Genomic DNA, 12,969 nt, shown 5'->3' on the forward strand with positions numbered 1-12,969 from the left:
CTTTGGTCCAGACACGGGCAAAACGCCATTTTAAGTTTTCATACGACTTTTTCAATAGTTAAGCTAGATTTTTGGAACTTCTTACTATTTTTCCCAAATAGCCAAACTCATCACCTTTCTTTTGCGTCTAGGACAGCTAAAATCGGATGAAATGGCGCGGAGATATGATTTTTCGAAAAAAGTGGTTTTTGCGAAAAATGACGAAAATTGCCATTTTTCGAACCACCCTAGCACGATGTAGGTCACCCTAATGGCCAAACAAAAATACGGGTCTAATTATTTTGGCCAAGGAACCCCCAGAAAAATTTTGAGCCCGATCGGAGAACTTTTTTTTCGGTTTAGGCTCTTTTCAAATGGAATTGCTGTATAAATATATTCTTGCCACACTAGTTTCATGTACAATTTAGTAAAAAGTTCTACTACAATCTAATAGTACCTTAAATATCAATATGGATAGGAGTCAACCTTTTTCCTGCTGCTGAAGTCCAATCCGTCAGCTAAGAATTCAAACCAGCAGACAAATTGTTGTAATTAAATTAGCGATTCTAATTTAATTGATTTTGCACTACATTACAAACACCACTGAGCGACTCCTATTGTCAAACAAAAATATCGCGTTAGATAACACCAAGCAAACTCATAAACTAGGGTTAAATGTACAAAAATAAAACTATGTTTTCCTACAAGATTACCTTTTATAAAAAAACAAGAACGACATTGAAAGTTGTATAGTGAACCCTAGTTTATGACTTTACGATGAAAACCACTGAGTTAGCACTAGAAATTGAAGCTCGTTGAAATGAAACTACTGATGATTCGAGTGACAGCGTGCCTAACTGAAGCCTGAGAAGGGGAATTCGAACAGGAGATAATGGTCAAGTGTCCAACTATTGCTTTTAGCACTATTGCTGTTGTAAGAAACCCCATCATTTAGCATTTTGGTAGCTATTTGAAATATCTTGAGCCTATTTGAAAATTAGAATGAAAATTCATTCGGATTTGTGAACCAATTTCGCTGATTGGAACGTCTGAAATCTGACAACCCTATAGACAAATCCAGCGAATGTTCAATGCCGCTGGTTGATGGTGATAAATTTGACAGCCTAGTGGTAAAGCTTCCGCCTCGTAAGCTGTAGATCGGGGCTCAAATCCGGCTCGGACCAACACAACTGGTGATCTTTTCCCTTCTGGATTCGATTGATTAGTAAAGGGTGTAGTGTATCATCACCACTGAATCCGCTTTGTAAATGCGGACCGATACTCTTCATGGGTCATGGGAAAAATTTACTTTTACTTCACATATTCACTATCTCGATTATCATTCTTGTTTGTAGATTATCATCAAAATGTCAAAACTCAAGTATATATAAGACCAGCGACAAAATCAACACTTTTGGCTGAAAGGTCAAATATTTTAATCATTTATTCGTTGTGTTATTGGTCCAATCATCAATCGCAGCAGGATTAACAGGGTCGAAATTTCGCTTTTGCTCACTTCGTTGCAACGTCACAAATGAAAATTTCGACTTAAAATTAGGTTTCCATAGTCACTACTTGTAGAAAATTCAATTTCCAATCCGAATTTGGAATAATAATATTTATGTTTGGGACAGGTTTTGGTATCATACGAGACATATCTCTAAAAAAAAATTCGTCACGTTGCAACGCCTGAATGCGGCATAAGTATTTCGTTACTTATGTGTTTTTATTTATATTATGTGTTTAAAAAAGTGGTAGGTTTTGGTGCCGCTGCATTGCTGGTTTTACTGCCTAAAAAATGTATTCAAATAAATTCAATTCAATTCATTGAAAAATCAAACAACTATCCCGTTACAAAAATAATTTAGAAATTTCTGTCTGACGCAAATTCACGTATGTCGTGCAGTTCAAAAACACTTGGCCATAGAGTACCCTACTCTGTGACTTGGTACTAGGATGTAACAAAACCACACTTTTTTGCGGGCATTTCAGGGGATGATCCCCTAGGTGTACTGAGTCAGAATCCCAAATATGAGCACGATTGGTTGCGACAGGACCTGGCGCTCCGGCTTCAAAGTTTAAATGGGATTTAACCCGTAAAATCGGTGCGTTTTGGTTTTGCCATTTTGAGTCCTTCAACGATTTTGGATTTTTCAAAAACCTCATGAGCTTATAGTTTAAGTTTCAGGGCACAACTTTGCCGAAGACTGCGAAGAGATTTGATTATTAATACTGCTTGTACAATGATTTGAAAATAAAAAAACTTTTTGCCATTAATTTGTTTGATTAGTATTGGCAACACTTTCTTTGAACGCGCGCATCCAGAGCCAGGCGTCGTAACTATCGAGAAATTAAAAGTGAGAGTGTGTGCGTGCAACATGGAGTTAAACTTTTCAAAGTGCCATGGGAACCTTCACAGCAACTGCACAGAAAGTTTAACTCCATGTTGCACACACTCTCACTTTTAATTTCTCGATAGCAGCGAGAAAACATCCAGCGTACAACGGTCAAAGTTTGACACATGGAAAGAAAATGCTTTATTTGGATGTTGTGCTTATGTTTTCGATGGTGCCGGAGGATTTGATCACCGGTGCTGCTCTTTTAATCTGTCGTAGATTCCGGTATTCTATTTGGCAGTGAATCGCAGGATTTAGTTCTAAGCCCACCTGGTCCTGTCTCCGTGTGGATCTTTTTCGTCGCGACCAATTGTGGTGCTGGGAGACATGTTAGCGAACCTATGCTCGAACATAGTGCAATTGGTGTCTAATGAATTCGCAAAATATCTAGCCAGAGAAGTCTGCTGTATGAAAATAGTGTTTACTAATGTTGTCAATGCAATACATTAATTTGTTTATGACCGATTTTATTGCCAAATTGCCATAACTCTTTGATTGATTACAAAGCGAGTGAAAACTCTCACTAAAATGCGTGTCTCTCGAAATATCTTCCGAAATACGGAATATTCAAAATGCACACAACATCCGTGCGTAATAAAGCGCTTTCAAGACAGCCTCGTTAGGTTGCACTCGAGCAAGGTTTAGAATCGGTTCCAACTGAACCCTGAGAGTCAACCGGAGAGCTTCTTGCAGTTCCTTAAGAACTTTCGTTCTCAACCATCACAACAACAAAAACAACAACACGACGCTGGACAAATACATGCCGACGCATCGCGACGCACCGTAGCATGCGTTGCATAGTTTGCCGAAAGCGCGCATCAAAAACGAGTGTTGCCAGAACATGTTTTACCCTGGAACACAAACTATAAGCTCATGAGGTTTTTGAAAAATCAAAAAATCGTTGAAGGACTCAAAAAGGACAAAAACCAAAACGCACCGATTTTACGGGTTAAATCCCATTTAAACTTTGAAGCCGGAGCGCCAGGTCCTGTCGCAACTGATCGAGCTCATATTTGGGATTCTGACTCAGTACACCTAGGGGATCATCCCCTGAAATGCCCGCAAAAAAGTGTGGTTTTGTTAAATCCTACTTGGTACACTTGTTTTGGCATTCTAGCTGAACACACCAAATTAGTAACAGTAAATCTGACAAACTGAAATGTCACTTTTACTTACTGTGTGGATGCTTCCGAGTGAAAATCAACTTTTAAATGTGTTGTGTTTGATTTTGAATATTTTATAATGATATTAAGCAACAAAGGTAAAAAACATACGAAAATTCAAATGCTTCGATGCTGAACACACTAAAAATGTTATTTTTGAGGCGGTTGATAAGCATCAAAAAATGTATGAATTCAGTGTAATCAACTCAATGTTAACGTGATGAAAATTTTTACCTATTTTTGAGCTTACTTTTTGCAGAATGGAATGCTTGACCTTAGAAAACAAGCCATTTTGTCTAATACAACATAGAAGGGAGATAAGAAATGACTTAAGGGACCTTCGTAACATAGTTTCCATGAAGTTAGACCACTTTTATAAAAATAGTCACCTACCAAAACAAACTTTTTTGAAAATAGTGTTAGTATGTTGTAACAAGACACTATTTTTACAAATAAGCATCAAAACAACTAAAAATCAACTAATGTAGCATTAAACGTGATTTGTGAAACTACCAGGAGCGACATAATTTATTTAACTTTTGATTGCTTTTATAAGGCAGAAAAAGGGTGGCCCATTCTGCCCCCAAGTGGATTTTAATTTAACACTTTTCACCACCAAGCCTCTAAATGATTTGAAGGTTCCGTTGTTGCTTGCTTACCATGGTAGTAACATCTAGTAACATTATAAGCATTGAACAAACTTTTTCAAACAACCCAACTTTACAGAAAGCTTATTTAAAAACCTCGTAATAAACAACATAATAAATTTACATATTTGGTCATGATTCGAAAAATACAATGAATTCAAACCTCGTTTTCGGTATGGTGATGTTATTTGACGTCCTTTATAAGACCCTTGCCTTACAGTTGGTCTAAATCCATTCTAAAGCCCAAAACCAAGGGTGGCCCATTCTTCCCCCCTGCCCCTACAGCCCTGCGCCATACGAACCAGGCGATATCTTGCGAAAATTGTGCAGAATATCTGGCGGCTGTCTGACGAATAATCAATCGGTTCAATCTGTTGAACCGTTCACGATCGGGTTTTCCGCATATTCGCCAGAAATCTGGGAAAAATTTGCCAGATTGCTCTTAAGACTTTGTACCTTTATTTGTACCCCACACTTTTACCACTATGTGAACAAAAAACCTTAGTATCATTAGAAAGGCCTTTTAATTATCCAACAAACGATGGAACATATCGATCTGTATATTGCTTTTACTGTACTCCGATCTCCAGAAAGTGCATAATTGCTAATAACTTTTGATAGGGTTATCAGATCTTTGATGTTTTCATTTGAAAGGTATTTCAATTATCTGACTAACGACGGGTCGCATGAAGGACCCGGACACCATTTGTATCGAAATATCTGAGATCCGGCCTCCAAAAAGTGTTAATAACTTTTGATAGGGTTATCATATCTTCAATGTTGGAAAGGTCTTTTGAATACCTTTCTAAAAATGTATAACATGACGGGGTTTCTTACAAAAACCACCCTTTTACGATCTTCCGGACTTTCCTCAAAATGTTTTTTTTTTAGCATGACATTTGAAGTACCCAAGTAACCACAAGCACTTAATTGAAGTATTAATTCAGTACTAAATCAGCACTGGAATGTTTTGAAGTAGTAAATAAGCTTTGCGAATGCCTCAAAGTACCAAGACTTTGCAGCATTACAACTGGCATTTTTTTTTTTTTTTTTTGTGGAAAACTGCAGCCTGTAATGAAGCCAAATTTTTCAAAATGTCCATAGCACAAAGGACATTATCAAAAGTTCTCTGGTAAATTGAATGACTTTTCTCGCACGCAAAAGCTGCTTCCCGGAAGTCTGATACACTTTGCGAAATTTTGCCAACCGTGGACTAAACACTCCTCGGAAAAACAGTTTCCGTTAGCCGTTAGCCAGTACTTGTCCCTAATAACCTCAAGCTTTCCGTAATTGACTGCACTGCACTTACTGGCTGGCCGCAGTTTGCTGAGTGACTCGTAAATAATTTCCGTCCAACGAAATGACAACGGGTTTGTGAACCAGAACCATGAACCAGAATCACTAAACAGCAGAAAGAAAGTCTTCATTAAAGTTTCGATGCATCAACCACATCGATTAAAAGTTTCAAAACAAACACAAATTCCAGAATACATCAGTTGGCTGGCGCGCATCCTGGAGATCGACAAGAAAAATGCAAGAATAACATCAAAGTGTCACACTCACTTATGAAACGCAACAGGAGAAAAAACAAAGGAGGCCCACCACCAAGTGTGTGGAGCAGCTGTTTTTTCCCCAGACTTGACGTCGATAAAGCAGTTTATTTTTGTTCGAGCTTTCGTTGAAGTATTAAATCAACATCACTGTGCGCCACTTGAAATATTTCTTAAGGGATAAGTGCTGATTAAATCTTTTGAAGCATTATTTGCTGGTATTAAATGCCAATATAATGCTGAGTTAATGCCGCTATTTAGTGCCTCGCGGTTACTTGGGTAAACTTGCTGATTTTAAAAAGAGACTTATGGGACCCCAAGACGGATCGAATGAGACCAAAACGATCCAAATCCGTGAAGTCAATCCGGAGATAATCGAGTGACTATTTTTTTGTCCACCCACCTACACACATCCACACAGACATTTGCTCTGAACATGATTCTGAGTCGATAGGTATACGGCGAAGGTGGGTCTACGAGGTCGAATTAAGAAGTTCATTTTTCGAGTGATTTAATAGCCTTTCCTCAGTGAGGTGAAGAAGGCAAAAAACTATCCATCCAAATGACCCGGGACTGTAAGAACGTAGTCTTGGGGCATTAAGGGGTTACATACACGTAGAAAATCACAAAATTTTATATTACAGAAAATTTGTTAAATCCACTCAAAAGATGATTATTAATCACTCCTGAAAGTTTCATGAAGATATTTCATGATTAAACTGAGTAAGAGACGATTTATGCCATGCGCAAAGCGGGCTGTCAAACTTTGTTGGCGCCGAGTTGATTTAGGGGTGCCACAAAATCTTGAGATGGAATTAACCAAATTGACTGAAATTTGAGGTGAAGACTCTCAAGACGTATCCCGTGTGCATGACAAAGCCCAATTTTTTGAAATTTGCTTTCAAAAAAATACAAAGATCAAAAACTAACGGTTTTTATATAAAACAAGCTCTTCCCGGCAAACTTCGTCCTGCCCTTGTTTGGTTTCCTGACGTTTCTTGCTTGCTTGCTAATTCAGCCTCCTGTGATCTAAGTTTGAGTTTACGTAACTTTTCCCATACAATCCACAGATTTTCCGGAATCGGTTCCAGAGTGGCCAAAGTTGTAACTTTTGAGCGTAAGAACCTTCCTTGGACTTATACGAACCCAACGCAACGAAGAGCACTTCGATCCGACGTTCTGTGTTGAATTGATTCACGTTCGAACAAAACCGTCGAAATTTTTATATTATTTTTTCTTATTATTCTTTTTTCTTATTATTATTTTTTTATTTTTCTTTTTTAAAAATAAACTTTTTGAAATCGGCCTTCGTCATGCATACGGAATCGGTTTAACAAGTCTTCACCAAAATTTTGAGCCGATTTGGCAAAGACAGTGTTATGATATCGTGGCACATGTTTTTTGAAACTGCTAACTTGAAACTGCTATATCTCGGCAATGATGCAACCAAATATCTTCAAATTTGTATTGTTAGTAGGTGAAAATGTATATTTTAATGCCCCGAAAAAGAATTAAAAAGTGAAGTGTATGCTCATACTAACCTCTGACTTTTTTGTCGATATACATGTACAGTATGTAAAAAAGTATTTACACCCCTTGGGCACTATGCACATTTTGTGATGAAACATGTAAACAATTTAAAGTTTGACAGAAACCTAGTACTACGTTTTATTCAGAAGTTCATGCCGAACATTTTGCTACAAAAAGCAATTTGTCATAAATCAATCATAAATCCAGGCTCCCAACTCCAAATAAGCATCCTTGACTGATTAAAAAAAAAATGGATTGAATATAAAGTTCACTAAATACTTAGTAAAAAATTTATATAACTCTGGAAATTCTATATAAAACTTATCTAAACCTAATTTTGCAAACTATTAATTTAAAAAAAAAATCAAACCATCCACATTAACGACCCCCGGGTCTTTTGTGGTCTCTATTGCAAGTTTCTGCTCGAACCTAGGAGTCCGAAGTCTTGAATGGGGAGAGCACCCTAACCTCTTTCTACTCCAAGGAACCTTCCACTCCAGTATTTGAACTGACGACCTTTGGATTGCGAGTCCAACCGCCGCCAGCGATTCCACCGGAGTAGGCTTGGTTTGGTGTGTTGTTTGTACTTATGGCATGGAGACGACTCCTACACCTGGAATGACTTAACGGCCTAACAACCAAGGCCGGGACCGACATTTTACTTCCTCATCCGATGGAAGTTGGAGCAGATGGGAATCGATGTGTGGGTATCAAAAAATCGGAAATTTTATGTCCTTTCCGATACTACATAGGTTGACTTGTAAATTGTGGACCGGTTCGGATGCCGGCGGATTTTCCGACGACGTAATTCCCGGTTGTCACGAAATTCTCACGAAAAATCTATTCTAGCGATACAAATACCCCCAAAACGGTGTTATACCCACTCCAAAATTTTTATTTAGCAATTCTATGAAAATATAGAATTTCCAGAGTTATATAAACTTTTATACTAAGTATTTAGTCAACTTCATATTCAATCCAAATTATTTTTTAATCAGTCAAGGATGCTTATTTGGAGTTGGGATTTATGGTGATTTGTCAACAAATAACTTTATTTATGTAAATTTTTCGAAAGGTGTACAATTTTTTTGCACCTTTTTGGTTTTTGTAGTAGTTTTTGTTATATAACTTTTTATAGAAATCATCGTTTCATGAGCTTTTTCTAGCAAAATGTTCGGCATGAGTTTCTGAACAAAACGTAGTACTAGGTTCCTGTTAAACTTTAAATTGTTTACATGTTTCATCACAAAATGTACATAGTGCCCAGGGGGTGTAAATACTTGTTTTACATACTGTATGTAACCCCTTAATTTGTTTGAAATAATAATTGTGGTACGGGTGGTTTGCGAAACGTTTCAAATTGTCTTGCTGGGTATGAAGATATGTATCAACTCGAACTCAATTGTCAAAAATACTAAGCAAATTTGATTACAGCGGAGACTTAAGCGAGCGTGTGCAAAAGTTATAAAATAAAATAGTTCATATAGGTTTTCTGGTAACCTCGTTGTTCTTTCGTATAGAACATTCATCCATCATCCAAAAACCACATTATATATACAAGTTGTATGGGAAAATTTCAAAATTGACTAATTCAATCAGAACATGCATTTTCCGGTTCCTTTTGGGTCCCCAAACAACCCCCCTGAAATTTGGGAGAGATTGGGTTTAACCCGGCTTTCCGCAAAGCGATTCAAATTTGTATGGACATTTTTGTGGGAAACCCCTCTTTTTGACATTTTGATTTTTTATAATTTTAATTTTTCACTCAATTTAAAAACTAACACCGTAGAAGTATAGTCCTGAATGTCTTCTAAAACTTTCCCTAAGAAAGTATGGCCCTTTCTTGCTTCTGAAAAAAAAAAGATATAGAGCAGGGGTGATCAAAGTACGGCCCGCGGGCCAAACGTGGCCCGCGAGATGATTTTTAATGGCCCGCGGACCCTTTTTGAATGATCATGTAAAATGGCCCTTTGACATCTCTGTAATGAGATTTGATAATTCTTCAACATTAAGGGTTAGTTTAAGCTATTTTTCGTAAACCTTTCTAGTTTTTGTCAATATTAAACTTATTATTAATTCATACTTTGATCCCGATTATAAGAAACAAATATTTTGTGGAAGAATCTCTCTTATTGAAACAATTTCACACGCTTTGACAAAATGTTCATCAAACATTTTTGGAAATAAGTTATGAAACGTTCTAATTAGATTAAAGTAAAAAACATTGAAGATGACAGCAATAAAATAATCAATTTTAATAAAAAAAATCATAGCGCACCGCTTTTTATGGGCAGGGTCTCAAACTTATTTTGCACTTAGTGCATAACATTTGATTCAGGCAAGGAGCGGCCGTAGCTGACTGGTTACGGTGTTCGCTTTGTAAACGAATGGTCCTGGGATCGATTCCCATCTGCTCCCAACGAGAAAGTATAGGAAATATTAATCTTGAAACTGTGAGCATGGAACGAAAAATCAAAATCGCTCGAGTCGGGGTTCGATCCCCCGTCCTTTAGATTGGTAAGCAAAAATGCTAACCACTAGGCCATCACGGCTTGGTGAGCTATGGCTGGAATTAGGAATACTGTTACTATCAACTATATACGCGCTGGGCCCTTGTCCATTTGACAAGGGTTCGGAAGTTCTAAATAACGTTTGAATCCAATTGGTGCAAACGTTCTTCAGGGCGGGGCTTGTCGATATAAGCTGAAATACCTCGCGCTCGGCTAGCCAGCGTAGAAATGGGTCACCGAAGCTCGGCAGAGCTAACACCATCCAAATGCCTATGCGAGTTATTTGCATGTATAGAATGTAGATCTAAAAATACATGGAAACAACGCAATTTGTAAGAAGTGGCCGCGTGGTCCCGTTTGTTTGGTTGCACCACACACACACATTGCATAACATTTGATTCAGGCAGATCAAAATTTATTATTTTTTTTTTGAAACTTAAGGAATAATTGTTGACGAATGCTTTTGCAACGATTTATTAATTTTGTTGCACTTTACTTTAAAATCAAATTATGCCATTTTTGAAAGTTTTTGTCACCCACTCATAAAATATGTGCTAATGAAAAAAAAAATTTCGGTGAAAACTTAAGTGTATTCAAATAAATCAAAAAAATCAAACCATCCACATTAACGACCCCGGGTCTTTTGTGGTCTCTATTGCAAGTTTCTGCTCGAACCTAGGATTCCGAAGGCTTGAATGGGGAGAGCACCCTAACCTCTTTCTACTCCAAGGAACCTTCCACCCCAGTGTTTGAACTGACGACCTTTGGATTGCGAGTCCAACCGCCGCCAGCGATTCCACCGGAGTAGACTTGGTTTGGTGTGTTGTTTGTACTTATGGCATGGAGACGACTCCTACACCTGGAATGACTTAACGGCCTAACAACAACTAAGGCCGGGATCGACATTTTACTTCCTCATCTGATGGAAGGTTGGAGCAGATGGGAATCGAACCCAGAATCATCCGCTTACAAAGCGGACAGCGTAACCATTCGGCCACGCGCTGCCACAAAATCGTTGACTAATTGTAAAATTAAGATTGTTTTTAGGCACAAAATATTCATTAACCCCTAAACCTTAACCAGACCGTGTTAAATAAACTTCTTGTATGTATGTATGTATGTATGATCCCCATACCCCAGGCAACTTGGTCTCGAAACACATGTGAGCGCTAGGTGAACAATTCGATCATCTTTTACTCCATTATAGTTTTTAAAAGAGGAATTCCAAAATAAGTGCTTAAAAATATATTTCTTGCCAACACTGCCAGTAATTTGTTAAATATTGCAAAATCCTAATTTTTAACTTAATAAGGAAGCAACCTAGCAAAATAGTGTCTTAGAAAAAGTTGTTGTATATGAATTTGGCTTTAATTTAAAAATATTGACATGCAGGGTGACAGCCCTAACTTCTACTGGTTGCGTGTTGGTGTCTTAGGAAAAATTGGTAAGCTACTTATTTCAATAAATTTTGACATGGTTGGATTCTATTTCATACCTTTGAGAACACTGTAAAGTGATCATTTGTGATTTGTACCCTTTTCGTCCACTTTACAGTGATCTTTTAAAGGTCTAAAATAGAAGCTAGGAATGGGTTGACATCCTGTTGATGTGCCACCCTGTCTTCCAACCATGCCAAAATTTATTGAAATAAGTAGCTTAACATTTTTTCCTTGGTGTCTTAGGAAAAGTCGGCTTTAACAGGTCACCAGTAGAAGATAGGGCTTGGTTGACACCCTGTAGGTGTGTCACCCTGCATGTCAATATTTTTAAATTAAAGTCAAATTCATATGGGACCACCATAAACCACTTGGACACTTTTTGGGAATCCATACTTTCTTCGGGAAAATTTTAGAGGACATTCAGGACTATACTTCTACGGTGTTAGTTTTAAAATTGAGTGAAAAATGAATACTATAGAAATCACAATGTAAAAAAGAAGGTTGTCCATACAAATTTGAATCGCTTTGCGGAAAGCCAGGTCAAACCCAATTGCTCCTAAATTTCAGGGGGTTGTTAAAGGACACAAAAGGAACCGGAAAATGCCTGTTCTGGAAAATCGATCATGTCGAGCCAATCCAATATACATTGTAAGTGTGTAGTACTAGAGTGTAACAAAAATGACTTTTTGGCGGGCATTCAGGGGTTTGTTCCGGTGGGCATACTGAGCCCAAATCCCAAATATGAGCTTGATTGGACGTAACAGGAGCTGGCGCTCCGCCCTTCAATTTTAAATGGGATTTAACCCGTAAAAAATTTTTTTTCAAAAATGTCAAATTTTGAGGCATTTTGGCCACTGAAGCGTTTACCAAAAACATCACTGGCATGTAGGCCAGATCCTTGCGCATCTTTTGGTATATATAACATTGAAGTTTGGAGCACCCTGGAGCTCGGTACAGACCTTCAAAGTTTGGCATTTTTTCGAAAAATCGGTCCCAGCAAAATCAAATGGCGTCTCGGGCGTCGCGAGACGCGACGCATATCTTTTTGCCGGGGCCGGTTTTCGAAAAATGCCAAACTTTGAAGGTCTGTACCGAGCTCCAAACTTCAATGTTATGTATGCGCAAGATCTGGCCTACATGCCAGTGATGTTTTTGGTAAACGCTTCAGTGACCAAAATGCCTCAAAATTTGACATTTTTGAAAAAAATCTTTTTTTACGGGTTAAATCTTATTTAAAATTGAAGGGCGGAGCGCCAGCTCCTGTTACGTCCAATCAAGCTCATATTTGGGATTTGGGCTCAGTATGCCCACCGGAACAAACCCCTGAATGCCCGCCAAAAAGTCATTTTTGTTACATCCTAGTGTAGTACACGATGGCCAGGGGGAGGTTTAGGAAATGAAGAAGCTCAATAATGTCAGAGAGGCAATAATTAAAAAGTGTACAATCATAACATGCATGTGGATTTCCAATCAATGTTTTATTATGATCTCTTTTAAAATCAACATAAAATTCATATGAATGATCGATGTCGGTTCTTCCGGATTGCTAAAAACTAACTTAAAAGTAATCTGAGCTGTCTTTAACTGATCATCAAAACACGTTAAGGAAACATATAAACTAAATCGTTGAAATTAACCTTAAGAACTCAAAACTCTATGAAAATTATACTGCTTTAAGAAACTCATCGAAAGTTAATCTTCAAATGTTCAGCACTGATAATGAATAAATATGAAGCGAAAGCAGTTGCTATTGAT

General features: G+C 37.7%; 1 protein-coding gene across 1 annotated transcript in view; it reads right to left on the minus strand.

The window, feature by feature from the left end:
• Nucleotides 1–374: 374 nt before the first annotated feature.
• LOC119769501 (sex-lethal homolog) overlaps nt 375–12,969 on the minus strand; it is a 43,043-nt gene continuing 30,448 nt past the window's right edge. The window contains 1 exon segment of the mRNA XM_038262184.1: nt 375–497. Coding sequence (XP_038118112.1) covers nt 445–497 — 53 coding nt within the window. The 3' untranslated portion in view covers nt 375–444.

The sequence above is a fragment of the Culex quinquefasciatus genome, chromosome 3 (assembly GCF_015732765.1).
Source record: "Culex quinquefasciatus strain JHB chromosome 3, VPISU_Cqui_1.0_pri_paternal, whole genome shotgun sequence".
Lineage (NCBI taxonomy): Eukaryota > Metazoa > Arthropoda > Insecta > Diptera > Culicidae > Culex > Culex quinquefasciatus.